Source organism: Artemia franciscana, chromosome 5, assembly GCF_032884065.1.
Source record: "Artemia franciscana chromosome 5, ASM3288406v1, whole genome shotgun sequence".
Taxonomy (NCBI): domain Eukaryota; kingdom Metazoa; phylum Arthropoda; class Branchiopoda; order Anostraca; family Artemiidae; genus Artemia; species Artemia franciscana.
Genome location: NC_088867.1, coordinates 20,336,275 through 20,356,561, shown reverse-complemented (window position 1 = coordinate 20,356,561; position 20,287 = coordinate 20,336,275). Strand labels below are relative to the sequence as shown.

The 20,287-nt window shown below is 32.8% G+C and overlaps 1 protein-coding gene across 3 annotated transcripts in view; it reads right to left on the bottom strand.

Annotated features, from left to right (window-relative positions):
- The window catches only part of LOC136027081 (huntingtin-like), a 187,663-nt gene that overhangs the window by 122,507 nt on the left and 44,869 nt on the right, over positions 1 to 20,287 (bottom strand). For all 3 annotated transcript variants that reach the window (XR_010617489.1, XM_065704020.1, XM_065704021.1), the window contains exons 10-13: positions 19,658 to 19,815; positions 11,291 to 11,525; positions 8,571 to 8,751; positions 2,554 to 2,751 (exon numbers count right to left, since the gene is read on the bottom strand). Coding sequence is in view for 2 of the 3 variants with exons in the window: in XM_065704020.1 (XP_065560092.1) it covers positions 2,554 to 2,751; positions 8,571 to 8,751; positions 11,291 to 11,525; positions 19,658 to 19,815 (772 nt within the window). In the remaining variant the exon portion in view is untranslated. The remainder of the gene's footprint in view (positions 1 to 2,553; positions 2,752 to 8,570; positions 8,752 to 11,290; positions 11,526 to 19,657; positions 19,816 to 20,287) is intronic.

Below are 20,287 nucleotides of genomic sequence, written 5' to 3'. Positions count from 1 at the left end.
AAGTGCGAAGAAACCTGCAACGAATTTTCAATTCCAATAGCCAGTATTAAAATGAGATTATTTTCACGTGTATACTAGCATCACAGTTTCACGCTCAACGATTTGCTCAGGCGTTGACTAAGTAAAGAGCCATATACTTCCGTTATACTATGTTTTTCCAGCCATTTCGCACGGACCAGATGGGCGCAGCAGTTTCGGAGAGTAGTCTTTCGGTTGCAATTAAAAATTCACATTCTTTTCTAAGATTCTTGGATGATTAGAGGGCAACCAGGCCACCTCACATGCATTTTCTATTCCTGCCTCCATGACCCGCCTAGGTATTTGATCAAAATTTAAATCACAATTTTCAACTGTGGAAAAAAAACAGTTCCTACTAAAAGGGTTGCTCTTTACTCACTGTCCATCATCCTGAACAGTTTATAATTTGTAACAATAGAAATTTTGCAGTCTGTTTAGTTAATATTAACTAAGGTCTCAAAGTCATTTTTCAGTTTCTTTGCTCAACTATAATGTTCATTTCTTATAACCTTATAATTTTTTACGTAGTTTAATCGTTTGGTTTTTTCTAATGGTTTTGGTACACGAGTGCCAAGGAAATTTCTTTGTCTATGGTTCCACTTGTTTCTTAACAATAAAGCCATCTGTTTACATTGTGATAAATCTTCAATTGGTTCTGTGAGACTGCACTACAGAGAGCTAAAAATTTCACCGGCTGCTGGCTTACGAGATCCTTATAGCCTACTATTTCTTTTTAAATATAATAAAAACTTACTTTTATGCTTCTCAGGCATGTTTCAGGATAAGCCTAATTACCAAACTCACAGTACCCGCCCAAGGTACCAGCTGTGCACTCCGATTATAATCACTAGCAGGTTAAAATTCTTGTTCATTTACCAAGGAATAAAATTATGGAATAATGTGGGTAGTTGAAACTGAAGAAATAAAAAAGTTTGAAGAATTGAGAAATAAAGTCAATTATGGGCTTTAATTATTTGAATAAAATTTTTTGGTAGTTGTATGAGTGGAGGATTGTGGAAATATAGGATTGCAGGATTTTTGTTATTAAAGATGACTCCAGTAGCAGCTCGACGAGGGAAAATACATCCTGAATTGCAATATTTTATGTATTGATCAGTATTGGTCGTGTAGTTCGTTCATGCGAATAACCAGAACATTTTTCATTAAGAGTAACAGAACAATGTCAAGAACATTTTTATTTTCCTGCTATGCCCGGATAATTTGTCTTTTGCATTTGTTTGTTCATGGGAGGTCAGAAGATTGACTTGAAGAGAAGTTTTTTTTAATGTATATATATATATATTAGATTAAAAATCTAGACGCTCTAGAGCATACTGGTTTGTACTGTTCAATCTTAAATTTGCACTCTATATTTTAGGGCCTTAGATACACATTCAAAAACTCAGAAAATCCAAGTCCTCTGAAAAATTTCGTGAGCTTCCTGAGTAGAAATTTAGATTAAGATTTATTTTCCAAAAGAATATTAAAACTACAAATTACATTCAATATTTAAAATCCAGGATTAAAAGTATATCTTTAATCTTTTAATTAAATCTTTAAATTAAAGATTTAAGATTGCCGATGCGTGGCAACTCAAAATTATTTCACGAGTCATCGTTGACACACGTGCATTATATTGAACGTGGCTGATCCTTTTGACATGTGTGAGATGCTTGAAACTCCGTTTGTTCGACACATTGTCGATGGGAGATGCACTAAATGAGTTCGTACGTCACCATTGACATGTGTCTATAGGTTTGTCATTGCTGACTTAGGTCCTTTTATATGAATTTAGATAACTCTGAAAATTGGGTTTTCTGATAAACTTTATAGCTAGGTTTTATGAGAAGCCGAACGTAGGAGACCATGCAGAGAGGCATCCAGCATGTCCACGTTTATATAGACGACAAAAGCTAGGGGAGAGCATGGAATATGATGGGAAAGTAAAACTCTTTTATACTCTGATTAAGTAGAGGAATTGAGTGTCCTAAATAAAATGTTAGCAAAAGGAATGACTTTTTGGAGGCTTTGAGAATTCAATGTGCAAGAATAGGTTTTAAAATTAATGTTAAGAAGACTAGGTCTCTTAGACTAGGTCTCTTAGACTAGGAATAAATTAAGGTAAAGATGCAACGTTAAACAGCGAGAAGATCAATCAAGAGGATAGCTCCAAGTTAATTTAGTCCCTTTCATATTCATTTAAAACCCTCAAGAAGTTGAATCCTCTAAAAACTATACCTTTAGGCCACAAGGAAAAGAAAACTTCTGGGACATCTAGAATCTTGACCTTAATCTATTACGTCCTCATTCTTAAATTAAAATGCAGATGCTCAAAAACACGCAGGATAATGTTATTTGATTTCAACTTAATGTTCAAAAATTTTAATTAAACATAATAAGGCTTCAAGTCCAAAAGAATAGTACTCTAATTTCGTTGACAAAGCGACAACCGTGAACATTCTCACTTTTACGCAGAACATCCTGGATAGAACTAAACATATTGACTATATTAATATAGAAATACAATCACGATACCTCTATCAGAGCCCACTTTCCTCGTAGGCGACAAAAAATGACGAGGAAACGTTGAAGCTTTCTGAGGCGCAAGTGAAGCAAAATGATCGTCGTAAACAGCATGAAAAACAGACAGAATCCTAATAGCCGTGTCAAGTAATCCATTTCTATGAGCCTCGAAAACTGGCTCACTTCTGGATATTCCACTTACTGATTCCACTGCAAAGCAAATGTCAAAAATGAGTTAAACATATAACAAGTTAAACAGATCCAACGTTCATCATACCGTAGTTCACTTTTTCTTGCTGAAAATTCATGACGTTCTATACAGGCCTATCTTTCTGGGGTGCCCGGTTGAGAAACGGAGGTAAAGACTATTTAATACCCAGAAATTTAGTTGAAAATCTAACTAGACAGTGATGAAAGAAGCTCGTGCACAAATTACTTGAAATCATCAAAGGAAAGAATGTCACTTACGAGGTCTTGGAGTGAGTTTCACTATTTCTTCTCATAATTAGTTATTAACTAAGAAATTCGTCTTCCTATTCTTAGAATTCCGCCTCATTTTCTCCTGTTCCTCTATTTCCTTTGTTTTGCTCTCCGTTTCATCAGGTCCTCTCTCTTTCCCCTCTCCTTCTCACTATCTCTCTCCCAGTTTTTAATCAACAGCATTTTGGCCCTAGTCAGGTAAAGATTTGGTTTTGGGGCACAAAAAGACCCAACCCCAAATACCGCATATTACACTAAATACCCTATATAAACCAAAACCCTATTACCAAATACCCTATATTTCTAAGCTCCAATTGACATGAAATCGCATTAAAAAACACAAGTTAAATTAAAGTTCTCACCTACGGGAAATAAAATAAAAAATATTGAAATTTTTCTTGAAAAAAGGCACATAAATTTTCTAAGAACAGCGTCTTTAGGAGGTCTGGAAATATAAGAACTTTAGAACAACGTTTTAAATGGGTCTTATACAGATTAAAAGAGGCATTTACGACCTCAGAACAAATTTTTGAACATACTTACAATACAATTATGTGTTTTTTATGCTTTGTCTTGGCTATTGATAACAAAATAAAATTTAAGAAACATTTAACAGAAAAAAATGCACTTTTCTTCTTTAAAGTAGTTTAAGGGTTCAAGGTCTAAAATAGGAGATTTGTAAGGGACTGGCACTTTTAACACCTCAAAACACTTCCTCGTAAGGCTACGATTTCACGAAAAACCTATAATTGCAACTTGCTTCGAAATGACAAATACTTTAAGACTCACGAGTTTTGAATTACGACATCACTTCGATTATTTCTTAGAAAATCATCTAAACTCACTTAAAAATAGGATAATTTCCTTTTTTTCAATAGTTTCAACCCAATTCTAAACCCATTTTTTCAATCTAAAAGAGAAAATGTAAAGTAAATTTCAAAAATTTAGTTCGGAGATGGAGAAAGCTGAATTTCAACAATTAAATAATACCAAACTTGTCATCTTATGATGAATCACTAAAATTGCAGGATTGTAGAAAAGCATGCAAAAACATAACATACAAGAAATTTGAAAGGGAACCTAAACCTCAATCGCACCTCTAAAATACAGAAAAATTTCTGTTAAAATCAGAGGTTTTACTTTAGTTTACTTGATGCAAAGTTGCCTGATATACATAAATATATAGCCAGTACTTCAATAAACCTTTGTATTATAATATTATATTATAAATAACAGTGGCAAAATTCATTAGAGCCAAATAATCAAATATTCAATGTGCATAATCTTAGCTTCTAGTAGTAGCCCGAATAAGAATCTGACATAAACAACAATAATTTTTCTTTTGCCAAAATCCGATTGTGTCTAGTTATTTATGGCACTACTGGGCAAGCTTTTTGATTTCACAATCTTTTTAATAATTGGCATTGCCGTTGTCGGTAAGAAAGCCTGTTAGTAGGAGCTCCTTTAATCACGCCTATGAATGCACCAGAGATGTTGCAGAACTAAATTCTCGGCAAAGTCAAATGTTAAAGCATGGGATTTCCAGTCTCAAGATCTTAGTTTCAAGCGCAATATTAACATTTTTCTTTTTTTTAGAATTCACATTTTGGCGAAAAGTTGCATTTGTGGAGAGAATTCACATGGAAATAACTTAGAGCGGCAAAGAATTCAATTGAAGAGGAGGAAGATTTTTTATATGTAAATGAGCATTGCCAGAGTTATAATTTGGTAATTCTACCCTACTCTGTCTCATGACTAGATTGTCAAGTTGGATCTTTCCCAGGCCATTCTTTTTTTTTTTTTTGGGGGGGGGGGGGTTACTTTTCTCGGATACTTTTAAAAGAGTACACGGTATGGTATTTTTTGCCTCTGGCCCGACAGGCTTCGGGGATAGTTCTGGAACAGAACTTCTGGTATAAATAAAAGATAACTAAAAAAAGATAAATAAAAAATAATGATCAAGGAAGGGGTAAACTGAAAGGACATAATTTTGACCAATTCTGTTGTGACTCAGTCCCATTTAATCAGCCCAACCCAGCTGCATCTCAAACCCTCCATAACTAAAATCAGATTCAACTTATTCAAATCAATAGAACTCAACCCCGTTGAAGTTAACCCCACTAAACTCGACCCGGTCAAATTTAACCCTGCTGAAACTCAACCCTATTTCACTCAGCTCTATATAATTCGGCCCCTTACAGCTGAACCTCCACAATTCAACTCAACTCCTCCTGATATAATTCATCGTCCATTTATGTTAACCCTAATTAGTTCAAGAATGCGTCTTTTGTTGCAGGTAATAAGAACTACGTTTGGATGAAATTGAATTTCAGTATGATATTGTACCTTTAAGTATTTCTTGTTTTTCATGTATTTCATGTAATAGCATAGTAATAACAATATTTTAGTTAAAATTAGGAAAAGCTTTTCAGCTTAAAAGAAATAGCCTGGAAATATTAAATATCTTTACGGTTTAAACAGTCCCGACATTTTCAAATTAATGGATCCAACAAACTTTCTTTATCTTCTGAAAATATCTGTTCCGTCCCTTAAATTTCTATAATTGATTTATGTTAAGGGCTACATTGATATTGGCATACTGATAGTAGTTTCACGGCAACTGCCACAACAATCTGAAAATACCTTGTTTCTTTTCAGAGCAAAAGTCAGCATGGTCCATTTAGACTTCTTTTCGTTTTGTTCCCATTTTTTCCAAAGTTATTTCATTTGACATTGTTAATTGGCATAAAATTGTTCATTGGTCTTAGAAATGATTACTAAAAGTAATCTGCTCAGTTTATTTAGTTACATTCAGGAAATTACAACTTAAAAATCACCCCTTCCCTAAACTTGAAGGATGCTGTGCCTCGGACACTAATTTTCTGGGCTTTATTCTTGGTTTGCTTGATATACCAGAATATAAATAATTCTGTTTGAAAATAAAGATATATATATATATATATATATATATATATATATATATATATATATATATATATATATATATATATATATATATATATATATATATATATATATATATATATATATATCCCGGTGTACCCAATTCTTCAGTTTGGGACGGGGGTCAGTGGCGTGACTCTGTAAGCTTAGCCAGAGTCGACCCAGCTCTAAATGGGTACCTGGAGAAATCTGGGGAGGGTAAACAGGAAGGGTGCGCGAAAGCACAGGATGACTGGCCCCCAACCCCCCATTGCACTTCCTGGCTGAAGGGCCAAGAAACGGAGATCAGCACCGCCGTTACGGACTGTAAAGTCTAATGCCTTATCCTTTACCTTTATATATATATATATATATATATATATATATACTAGCTGTTGGGGTGGCGCTTCGCGCCACCCCAACACCTAGTTGGTGGGGGCGCTTCGCGCCCCCCCCAAGCCCCCCCGCGCGCGTAAGTCGTTACGCGCCATAATAGTTACGCGCCATTGTAGTTGTGTCCCTATGTCCCACCTGTGAATATAGATATATATATATATATATGGTTTTAACTACGTAAAACTTGCGAATATACAACATTCTTTGCTGTCCCATTGTCTTTGCATATAAATAGATTGTCAGGTTATCCCCCTGTTTCCCCCGGTGTCCCCGTTGTAGTTGTGTCCCTGTGTCCCGGTCGTCATTTATATTCCCTGTGTCCCGCGTCCCGGTCATCATTTGTATCCCGGTGTCCCGGTCTGTATATACATTCGTTTTTTAGTTTTGTTTTTCTCCTTTATTTTTTTCCTTTTTTTTTCTTTTTTAGCTTATTTAGATTTTTAGATTTTTTAGTTTTTTTTATTAGTTTTTAGTTTTTATTTCTTTTTAGTTTTTTTGTCCCGGTCGTCATTTATATCCCCCTGTTTCCCCCGGTGTCCCCGTTGTAGTTGTGTCCCTGTGTCCCGGTCGTTATTTATATTCCCTGTGTCCCGGTCGTCATTTGTATCCCGGTGTACCGGTCTGTATATACATTCGTTTTTTAGTTTTGTTTTTCTCCTTTATTTTTTTCCTTTTTTTTTCTTTTTTAGTTTATTTAGATTTTTAGATTTTTTAGTTTTTTTATTAGTTTTTAGTTTTTTTTTCTTTTTAGTTTTTTTGTAGTTTTTACCTTCTTTTTAGTTTTGTTAATTTTTTTTTTTACTTGTGTCCTGGTCGTCATTTATACTCCCTGTGTCCCGGTGCTTTGTTGATTGCTAATCGAACATTCCTTTTGTCCTGGTCGCTTTCTCTTTGAGTGTCGTCATTTATTTTTTTCTTTTTTAGTTCTTTTAGTTTTTACCTTTTTTAGTTTTTTTTTTGTTTTTAGTTTTTTTAGTTTTTTACCTTTTTTTAGTTTTTTTAGTTTTTTAGCTTTTTTATTTTTTTTATTAGTTTTTAGTTTTTTTGTAGTTTTTGCCTTTTTTTTTAGTTTTTTGTCCTGGTCGCTTTCTCTTTGAGTGTCGTCATTTATTAGTTTTTTCCTTTTTTTTTTTAGTTTTTTATTGGTTTTTACCTTTATTTTAGCTTATTTTTCAGTTTTTTCCTTTTTTTTAGTTTTTTTTTATTTTTTATTTTTTTTAGTTTTTTACCTTTTTTTAGTTTTTTTAGTTTTTTTAGTTTTTTAGCTTTTTTACTTTTTTTATTAGTTTTTAGTTTTTTTTTGTAGTTTTTGCCTTTTTTTAGTTTTTTCAGTTTTTTTTTTAGTTTTTTATTGGTTTTTACCTTTATAGTTTTTTTAGTTTTTTAGCTTTTTTATTTTTTTTATTAGTTTTTAGTTTTTTTTTGTAGTTTTTGCCTTTTTTTAGTTTTTTCAGTTTTGACGTCACCTAATCCAGTTTTTTCAGGTGACGTCACCTGACACATCCATCCACACATCCATCCACACATCCACAGACAGACAACTTATTTTTATATATATAGAAGATATATATATATATATATATATATATATATATATATATATATAATGGTTAGAGAAGCATTTTTATACGAAGTGAAAAAAAGTTTTATTATAGTATGAAGGGAGAAGCCAACTGAAATCTCAGTAAATGAAACCTAAAAAAGAATAGGGCAAATGGGTATATAGAAAAAATTTATTTTAAAGTGAGAATTTTAACATAGAAGGATACCTCAAAATTTCGGGACACTATTCCAAAAACCCTTTCCCTCCTGCATACACGCGTGTTTCCTACTATCCACAATCAAGTTGAAATATTCGAGACGTCTCCTTTTCTGGAAGTATAACGGATGGTAGGATTCAAACTTTAAAACCTTTTGTTGATGTTGAAGGAATTAAATGGTTGTAGAAATGGAATGTAAGAATTTGAATCTGGCAAGTCATTTAATACGATGATTTATGTTGAAATTCGCTCCAGAAGGAAGTTCTTGTGGAGAAGTATAATTTTCTGTATCTCTAGAAATTAACATGGTATCTTATATTTACTGCTTTCTGGTTCATTAGTGTTGAAGTTTGCCATTTACTTTTTAGTTTTTGACATGTCTTTTTAAGGAGCAATACATTGGTGGTTTAAATGTGAAGAGCAGTATATTTAAATAAACAATTGACCCACCAGCTAAAAGTTTTCCGGAGAGACTAAGAAGCTGACTCAAACAGTTGATATTCTCAGCAACCGCATGACCATGAAGCAAGTCTAAGACAGGACGGCTTCCTCCCACATTCATCCAGCAAGAAACATATGAGCATGGCGTAAAAGTGCTTGCTAACACTTCAAGAGCTTGGATATACCCCTCCTAAAACAGAATGAGGCATTAGTGATAAGTTGCATACAGATACACACGGGGCGACACCACTTCCACACCCCAGACAATCTAAATCGGTATTAGAGCCCCACCCTGAGAGAACTTGAAGATGGACGTATAGCTACGTTTGTTTTTCAATCCTTTTCACAAACAAATCCTCTTATTTAACTCCTTCTGAGGGTAAGACATCTGTGAACCAATTAAGAGCGTACCTATTGCTAATATACATACCTGAAAACCTTTTTTGTTCATTACTAAAAATTGGCAGCTGATTATACACTGATGCTTTTTCTTAACCCCAGAAAACATAGCTAAAACACTGCAAGCATTAAAAGATTCATTTCTAGCTATTCCTAGAAGCAGCACAAGAAGAAAGAATGCATTTATGCAACGTACAGAGTCACCCTCAGGCAAGCAATTTTTCAAACAGAAATGAAAGTCCAGCTGGTCATTTTTTTTCTCCACTCTTTACATTCACACAAATAGTTCTACTCGTCTGATATAAATAAACTAAAGTAGCGTATAATATCGAGTTAGGTACGTTTCATTGAGCAAACGTTTTATTCTTAATACAGTTCAGCCCTAGGGTGCTATATTATAGTTTTCTTTCTTTTTTTTGCTCAACTTTGTCATCATACATTTGCCAAGTCTATCTGACAGTTTACACCCGTCTGGATGCTGAGTTAAACCTAAACCATAGTGTTTGGGCCCCTGGCCGGGAAGATCTTTTCTTCGTAAATTCTCGTAGTCCCACTAATTAACTTGACTTAAAATATACGGTCTGGGGATGAATCATCGGATGATCAAAAACCAGTGATTCGCGATTACAATGGCGGAGATCGTGAGCTACTGATTTGAGTAGCGGGCAGACGCGGATTTGTCCCTTGAGGTTTGTGATTGGCTTGAACTCATTAACTCCACGTCACGCACTTCTCGCCAGAGAGAGAAGACACATATCATTTTTTTTTTTTAACAGTACGTTTTGTGAGTTGTTCTTTAAATAGTAAGATTTTTTTTATTTTCAACATAAATTTTCTTTTTATCATTTATTCGACTAGGTAAAGAGCTATCCAGGAGGAGAGAGTAAAGAGCTTTTCGGGGTATATCTTGAGACATCGTTCCTGAGCGAAGATAAAATTTTAGAAAGGAGGATTATGGGCCTGTGACATCGTGGGTCAAATATTGTGACACTTACTCTTTACAGATAGTAAGCTTGTAATAACTGTACCGGTTATAACTGTAGTCATCCTGCAGCCAAAATACCGGTGAGGGCAAAACTAGAAGAAGTCTACGTCACTAATAGTTCACGAGAGACCATAGGCCGCCATGCCTACACTAGTGGCATCAGTGCCAGCACTGGTGGCGCTAGAGTACAAATACTAGCAGCAGCAGGTGTTCATTCTACAAATTCTGGCAGCAGCGGTAGTCAGAATGCAAATGCATAGTCTATCAACAAAAACTTACAGGACTATTATATCAAGCAGCTGCTCTGAAAGAAACTTACAATTGGCAACAAGCAGCCCTCAGCTTGATTCAAATTTAATTCTACTAAAATTTTATTCTAAAATTTTAGTCAAAATTTTATTCTACTAAAATTCCTACTTTCATTTTTCAGGTGAGGCGGCCGAAAGTTTTACATGCGATTTTGTTTTCAGCTAAGATTTCTACTCCTGCAACAGAGGGGTCCAATTTCAAGACCCTGTTCCTGTTTTCACGTTTTATGAAATACTCTTTACCCATAAAAGACGGTTTAATAGACAACAATATAAGAAGGGTCAGAATAGAGAAAATCTCAAGCTACTTTTTATGTCAACATAGTTTAAAAGGAAAGAAGGCGAAGAAAGCCAAAGAAGATTAAAATAAGGGCGAGATAAACCGCTGACCATTAGGACACAAATGCTTTAGGTCTTCCAACTGATACTATTTTATATAAAATATGTCATAATGAAGCCAACATATTCAGCTACACACCGTAATTTATATGGATTTTCTTTTGCTCCCAAATTAAAACAAAAACTGATCTGCAAAAAAAAAACGCCTAGATTTTATCTTGCTTTGCCTACGTCAAAAAAAAAATGAAAAAAACAAAACAAAAACAAAGCAATCAAAAAGATTGAAACACAGCATCATTCTTCCCACAACCAATAAATTTTTATTCCTAATCTAGTTAGGCTATACTCAACTTTAGAAAAAGAGAATCTTAGAAGAGAAGAATTTTAGAGTGAAGACAAAATACATCAGTATTTCCAACTGACACTATTTTATACGAAAAATGCCATTAAGAAGACAACATATTCAGCTACACAGAGTAATTTATATGAATTGTCAGTTGTCCCCAGCTTTCAATAAAAGTCCTGACCAGCAAAAAACGCATAGCTTTTACTTTGCTTTGCTTGTAGGTGATTTCAGAAAAAAAAAGAAAAAAAATAACTAGTAAGTTTGAAGGAATTCATGGCTGTTCTCACAACCAATACATTTTTATTCCTAAGCTAGTTAAACTATAATAATCTTTAGAAACAGGGAATCTTACCAACGAGTCCTTGTTTTCAGTTCGGGATATCTCAACCCAGATCCTCTTCAAAACTACATTTAAATTTCTTGCTGAAGCAATATTTACTTCAGTAGGAATAAAAGACGAGGGAAGACGCGACACTTCTTCAGTTATTTTAGGAAAAGCAGGGTCTATCACGTCACCTCTGATAGTCGATAACATTACTAATGAATTATTTACAGTATCTGATGGAACGAAAAACTTCGGGACAGTCCTGGGAAATGGAAGAAGTGTCAAATTAACATAAACACTAAACAGTAAATAAAATAAATATTTGCATGGTTATAAAATGGAATAGTTGTGGGCATCAAGTCTTGGCTAATTGTAGAAAAAGTCAAGACAGATAGTCCAATTGAGTGAGAGGCGATTCTGGCATTAGCATCCTTATTAGGATTGTATAAAAATTATGTTAGTTCATTTGTTAATAGATAGATGTCTATCTATCATCCGTTCATGGGTCATTCCTAGGGCCAATAGAAATAAGGTAGATTGTCATAGAGCTAAGACAGTCATAGAACTTGCAGTCTTCCAAGTGTTTGTTTAAGTTTTGAATTTGCATAAAAGCACACTAAACCAACCATCAGAAGCAATTATAATTGAAAAACAACTTTATGTCACAATAGTAATGGAAATCTGCTATGAAAAAGATGTGACTAGTCAAATTCGAATCCATAATCTATCAAAGAGGTCGGCAGCTTTTTTTTGGCTGCGGGTCGAAATCAGCTAAAATGTGAATACTAAAGGGGCGTTTGAATCAGTGATACTTTCATTACAAAAGTTTTTTTTTAGTGAATGAACGTTCATTAATTGCAATGGTAATTACGTAAAACCACAAATTATTTTAAATGTTCGTCAATAATTTTGGTTACCTCCAATGTGAAGATGAATTGCACTAGTTGAATTAATGACCGAGTCTTTCAAAAAATTGTCGTCTTGAAATGATTTTCCGCTAGTACCAAGCACTGCAACAAACTTGGCAGAGGGAACGTGATTGTAGCTGCCAACAAAACTTACATAATATCCAGATTTGCCCTCATTTTACTCAAATCTTTATATTTTCAAGGGAAGTGACGCTCAATATTGGAAATCATGGCGGTAATTAAGCAAATAATGGCGTGTAAATAAGTAAAAATTAATTTGCCACCATTTGTCGATGTATATCCATACTCTTCTTTCAACACATTTTGAAATAACCTTTTTTTTGGCGTTTGTTTGTTCATGGCAATATTTCCCATTTACAACAAGGTTTATTTCACTTAGACATATATTGGGTAAGTAACGGCGTCACACGCCTTTTAATGGCAAAATGTCATCGAACTAAACTGTTATTCCTAACATCAATTGTTGACTTTTTTTTTAATCACAAAATATTCGTTTCATGTTCATGTTTTAAATTGATTTTTATAAATGATATTTTATTTCGGAACTAAAGTGTGTCACCTGAAATTAGCAGATGGGTCACTCTGTGAATCTTCGGTAACAGGTTGCCGACCCCACTGATCTATTATATACTAGGCACGCATCTAAGGAATGTAATGGATTCGCATGACATATATAAAGAACACCATACCGGAAGAACTGGCCAGGACAAATACCCCTCTGATGCCAATACATATATTGCAGATTTCCTAGCCAGTAATTTCATTGCTGACTCACAAACTAAAATAAAAATTTCGCCAAAAGTTTAAGGCGAAAAAAGGTTCCCTTAGTAAAAAAAAGAGACTTGGCATGTTCAGTTCTTTTCATTCGAAAAAAATCAATGCTAACAAGAACATAGCCATTGCAATTAATTCTAATTCACATTCTAACTGCAAACTTCCAATTCTAACATCTAATTCAAACATTCTAACTTCTAATCCTCACCAAAAAATCCATTCAGACAACTAATTTTTGAGGAAACTAATTTTGGGACAAAATCTAATTAGGATGACCAGAAAGTCTCTTAGAAAATTCTGTCCAGAATAATAATACGTCTCCTGTGTTACTTTGTCCCTAATAACGTGATTCAGTATTTTAGGTGTTACTGTCACACGAAATATAAATTAATGCCAAGCATTAAAGTATGAATTGGTATTTAAATACACACTCTTCTTACCGTCTTCAAAAAGCCTTATTTTGTATTGAATTTGTTATATTCTTGCTGGAAAGGTAATTTCTTGAATGAAAGGCAATACGGTCTTTGTAGTCACAAAAAAGCCACAGTAATTAAAGAACGTTGCACCCATATATATATATATATATCTTCTATATATATAAAAATAAGTTGTCTGTCTGTGGATGGGTCAGGTGACGTCACCTGAAAAAACTGGATCAGGTGACGTCAAAACTGAAAAAACTAAAAAACTAAAAAAACTAAAAAAAAGGCAAAAACTACAAAAAAAACTAAAAACTAATAAAAAAAATAAAAAAGCTAAAAAACTAAAAAAACTAAAAAAAGGTAAAAAACTAAAAAAACTAAAAACTAAAAAAAACTAAAAAAAAGGAAAAAACTGAAAAATAAGCTAAAATAAAGGTAAAAACCAATAAAAAACTAAAAAAAAAACTGAAAAAACTAAAAAAAAGGCAAAAACTACAAAAAAACTAAAAACTAATAAAAAAAGTAAAAAAGCTAAAAAACTAAAAAAACTAAAAAAACTAAAAAAACTAAAAAAAGGTAAAAAACTAAAAAAAATAAAAAATAAAAAAAAAACTAAAAAAAAAAGGAAAAAACTGAAAAATAAGCTAACATAAAGGTAAAAACCAATAAAAAACTAAAAAGAAAAAAAGGAAAAAACTAAAAAAAATTTTCATCTAAAAAACTAAAAAAAACTAAAAAAGGTAAAAACTAAAAGAACTAAAAAAGAAAAAAATAAATGACGACACTCAAAGAGAAAGTGACCAGGACAAAAGGAATGTTCGATTAGCAATCAACAAAGCACCGGGACACAGGGAGTATAAATGACGACCAGGACATAAGTAAAAAAAAAAATTAACAAAACTAAAAAGAAGGTAAAAACTACAAAAAAACTAAAAAGAAAAAAAAACTAAAAACTAATAAAAAAAACTAAAAAATCTAAAAATCTGAATGAACTAAAAAAGAAAAAAAAGGAAAAAAATAAAGGAGAAAAACAAAACTAAAAAACGAATGTATATACAGACCGGTACACCGGGATACAAATGACGACCGGGACACAGGGAATATAAATGACGACCGGGACACAGGGACACAACTACAACGGGGACACCGGGGGAAACAGGGGGATATAAATGACGACCGGGACAAAAAAACTAGAAAGAAAAAAAAACTAAAAACTAATAAAAAAACTAAAAAATCTAAAAATCTAAATAAGCTAAAAAAGAAAAAAAAAGGAAAAAAATAAAGGAGAAAAATAAAACTAAAAAACGAATGTATATACAGACCGGGACACCGGGATACAAATGACGACCGGGACACAGGGAATATAAATGACGACCGGGACACAGGGACACAACTACAACGGGGACACCGGGGGAAACAGGGGGATGTAAATGACGACCGGGACACCGGGACAGGGAATGGTCGATTAGCAATCACCATCAACAAAGCTCAAGGGCAATCATTAGAATCATGAGGTATAGATCTGAATACAGATTGTTTTCCCATGGACCATTATATGTTGCATGTTCAAGAGTCGGTAAACCTGACAATCTATTTATATGCAAAGACAATGGGACAGCAAAGAATGTTGTATATTCGCAAGTTTTACGTAGTTAAAACCATATATATATATATATATATATATATATATATATATATATATATATATATATATATATATATATATATATATTCACAGGTGGGACATAGGGACACAACTACAATGGCGCGTAACTATTATGGCGCGTAACGACTTACGCGCGCGGGGGGGCTTGGGGGGGGCGCGAAGCGCCCCCACCAACTAGGTGTTGGGGTGGCGCGAAGCGCCACCCCAACAGCTAGTATATATATATATATATATACATATATATATATATATATATATATATATATATATATATATATATATATATATATATATATATATATATATATATATATATGTATATATATATATATATATATATATATATATATATATATATATATATATATATGAATATATATATATATATAAATATAAATATATATATATATATTTATATATATATATATATAAATATATATAAATATATATATATATATATATATATATATATATATATATATATATATATATATATATATATATATATATATATGTATATATATATATATATATATATATTTATATATATTTATATATATATATATATATATATATATATATATATATATATATATATATATATATATATATATATATATATATATATATGTATATATATATATATGTATATATATATATATGTATATATGTAGGACTAGTCAGAGCCGGAGATGAGCTTCTGAAGCAACTCCAGGACTTGTACCTTTCCTCAAATCTCTATATTAGAAGGAATAAAACATAATAGCATAAATAAATTTGAACCAAAAGAAAAGCTAAAAATTTAAGATTTATGTACTAAGCAATTTAAATGCTCTTGAATATTAAAGAAAAACAGACTACATCATTTTTTTAATCAGTAAATTGTAAATTTAAGGAAGTACGGTAAAATAGGTATTGACACTTGTATATTTCATGACTGCTGTCAGGGTCAGTGAGGTCAACTAGGCATATTTCGATAGTAAAAACATTTTATAAAACATTTGGCAAACTTTTTTTTGCCAAATTTTGGCGTTGACCAAACTCATCCCAACCCTTCAGAAGATTTAATTAGGTTGAAAAACAAAGATTTGGATATAACCTGCGGTACAAGAGCTACAAAACGTATGTACACAAGAGCTTAGGGCCTACATTTCCCTAAAATCTAAATCTTCTTATATATATACAGAAATTGGACCTTTTTGTTTTTTTATTTTCTTTTTTGCTCAGAAATTTGGCCTTTTTAACTTTTTGAATCTACATCGTGTTAAAATTAAAATTAAAACAAAAAACCTTGGATCTTAACATAATTGTCGGTTTTGGAGTTATTTTATCAATGAAAACATGGTCTTAGTTAAATATACAATAACGAAAACAGGGTCTCAGTTAAAATACAAAAGCGAAAACAGGGTCTCAGTTAAAATACAAAAGCGAAAACAGGGTCTCAGTTAAAATACAAAAACGAAAACAGGGTCTCAGTTAAAATACAAAAGCAAAACAGGGTCTCAGTTAAAATATAGAAGTGAATACAGGGTCTTAGTTAAATTTACAAAAGCGAAAACATGGTCTGACTTAAATATCACTTAACAACATGAAGAAAGTCGTAGAAGGTACTCAATAGACACCTATGCTGGCGACTTTTAGATTCTGGTTTATTTCATTAGTATTTGATCTCTCATAAACATATTAGCGCATAATGCAAAAATCCAAGGCGTACACTTTTACAAAAATCCAAGACCAAGACACTTTTCTATTTAACTTGTGCCAGATAGATATAAAGTTAAATAATTTCTTAGACCACACAGCTTTTCCATTTTCAAAAATTGAAAAAGAAAAAAAAACGGGGTTGTTTTAAATAAAAAAAAGTGGGAAAAACAACAACAAAACTTATATAAAAAAATCTGAATATTTTGACTCCACGTCCGGAAGCCTTTTTCAACGGAAAAATATAACTGAAGGAAAAGAAACAATTTTTGAAATTAACTCATCTAAGAAAAAGACAACCATACCCAAAAAAACAAAAAAAAGAAAATTTACTCATTTAAAGAAAACGACTACGAAACACAAAGAACAAAAACAGAACAACAGCAAAAAGTCCTACAAGATGATTCAGGCTAGCAAAATTGATCTTTTTCAAAAGTTTTAGATTCTCTTTGGTTTTAAAAAATGGCAATTTATGAAAAAGTAAGTATAAGAGCTGAATAAGCAAAACTAAGAAACTTTTTTCCCTTTTAGGCTCCCCAAATTAAGTAGCCAAATTTCAATCATTTACTTTGGATTACACTTTCGACAAGAAATTGAAAAAAAAGAATCAAGACAAGTTCCAAGAAAAAAAAAATGCGGATACCGATTTGCCATGATATGCATAAAAAGTATCACACGAAAGCTGAAAGCAATAAACACAACAACAACAGGTGTATTTGGTCTACTTGTCTATGCAAAGAAGACCTGATTTTTAAGCACTTAGACAACTGCTAAAATATTTCGGTCAATGCACTAATTATAACATAGCCTGTTAATAAGCTAAAAAAAACACCAATGTTCATGCTTGTTGGAAACCAGTGAATTCATAAATTGAAAATACTTTTATTATGTCAATTAACAGACTTGGTTTCCGTTAAAAGATGGTTGATTTTAACAATGAACAAATTGCCTTGATCCTTTTTGTTATTAAATAAAAAAAACAAGTTTTTTCAACTGAAAGTAAGGAGTGACATCAAAACTTAAAACGCACAGAAATTACTTCGTATATGAAAGAGGCTGCTTCCTCATCAAAGCCCCGCTCTTTACGCTAAAGTTTGACTCTTTCTCTCAATTCTTCTTTCTAAAACAGTAAAAAACTTTAGCGTAAAGAGCGGGGCGTTGATGAGGAAGCAGCCTCTTTCATATACGAAGTAATTTCTGTGCGTTTTAAGTTTTGATGTCACTCCTTACTTTCAGTTGAAAAAACTTGTTTTTTTTATTTAATTTCTGAACGTTTTTGAATCACTGCATGTTTTGATTTTGGCTCTCCGCAGAGGAATGATCAAAACGAAATTTGCATATTTTTTTTTTGGCTCAATAGCTTTCTCATAATTTTGATCGAATGATTTTGAGAAAAAAAGAGCGGGGGACGAAGCCTAGTTGCCCCCCGATTTTTTGGTTAATTAAAAAGGCAACTAGAACTTTTAATTTTTTACGAATCTTTTTATTGGTAAAAGATTTACGTAACTTATAAATTAGCTTACGTAAAGAACTTTTGTATTCTCATGTTTTTATTACATACATGAGGGGATTCGCCCCATCGTCAGTACCTCGCTCTTTACACTAAAGCTTAAATTTTATCCCAATTCATTAAGAATGACCCCCTGAATCACAAAAGCCGTGGAATAAGTAGTTGAAACTACCGAAAATACTTTAGCGTAAAGAGCGAGGTATTAAAAGGAGGTGAGCCCCTCATATGGGTAATAATTTCTGTTTGTTTTAAGTTTTATTGCTGTTCCTTACTTCCAGCTGAAAAAGCTTTTTCACTTTTATTTTTTAATTGTTTTTTTTTTAATAATGCTAGTAAATCCTGCTCTCCCTTCATGGAAATTTTCTTCTCCCATTACAAATTCTCGAAGGAAAGTTCCCCCAGCATATCCCACTCTTCTCAACCCCTCCCCCAAACCAAAAAAATCCTCCTGAAAACGCCTGTATACTTCCCAATAACCATTACTATATGTAAGCACAGGTCAAAGTTTGTAACTTGTTGCCCCTCCCACGGGGACTGTGGGGGAGTAAGTCGTCCCCAAAGACATAGTTATAAGGTTTTTCGACTACGCTGAATAAAATGGCTATCTCAGAATTTTGATCCGTTGACTTTGGGAAAATAATTAGCGTGGGAGGGGGCCTAGGTGCCCTCCAATTTTTTTGGTCACTTAAAAAGGGCACTAGAACTTTTCATTTCCGTTAGAATGAGCCCTCTTGCAACATTCTAGGACAACTGGGTCGATACGATCACCCCTGGGGAAAAAAAAAAACAAAAAAACAAAAAAACAAAAAAACAAATAAACACGCATCCGTGATCTGCCTTCTGGCAAAAAATGCAAAATTCCACATTTTTGTAGATAGGAGCTCGAAACTTCTACAGTAGGGTTATCTGATACGCTGAATCTGATGGTGTGATTTTCGTTAAGATTCTATGACTTTTAGGGGGCGTTTCCCCCTATTTTCTAAAATAACGCAAATTTTCTCAGGCTCGTAACTTTTGATGGGTAAGACTAAACTTGATGAAACTTATATATTTAAAACCAGCATTAAAATGCGATTCTTTTGATGTAGCTATTGGTATCAAAATTCCATTTTTTTAGAGTTTTGGTTACTATTGAGCCGGGTCGCTCCTTACTACAGTTCGTTACCACGAACTGTTTGATTCAGGAATTTTTGACGCATGGAAAGGCATTGATTGTGTAATATAAGGTATATAACAAACTAATAATAACTAAATCAGAAATAGTAGCCTTCAGAGTAATAAAATTAGTATATCAGGCGCATTTAATAATCTTATGATGAAGCAGCTTCATTGCTGAAGAGTTTGAGTATTTTAACCCATCACATGAAAAAAGGTAAGAAAACTTGAACCTACTGTACAAGGGCCTTCGATGCTTCTGTTCTAAGCCGAACATCTTCAGAAGAGAGATAGTCAACAAAAATGGACAGCACATTTTCTTGAATACCACAACTGTTTGTTCGGAAGAAAATCTTTGTGAAATTACAGTTCTTAATAACTTCAAGGACTGAACACTGAAACATTAAAAAAGAAAACAGGATGTTAACAATAAATAATAAATTACCGCTAAAAGATTCTCTTCTTATTCCAAGAATTTAAGCAAAATTTCTACCCTCAAGTATGCGTACTATGCATGTTAATTCATAAGCAGTGATTGTTCAAACTAAATTTGAGTATTTACCAAAATTTTACACATTTCTGAAACATTTGCCAATCCCTCAAGTTCATCACATGTTTCAATTCATAAGCTTTACAAATATTTTACATGTCTTTCTGACATAGTCCTACCTTACGGTCCTTTGTTTGTACCATACAAAAAAAAAACACCCAGTAAGGTGTCAAAAACTACTTTAAAACAAGATAAATTACAGTTTTAGCTACACTCCAAGACACTACACATAGCAGGGTGAAAGAAGTTGGTTACTTTGAAAGGACAGTTCCGTAGTGAAATATTTTGCATGTGACTGTTATGTTGACAAGTATTGG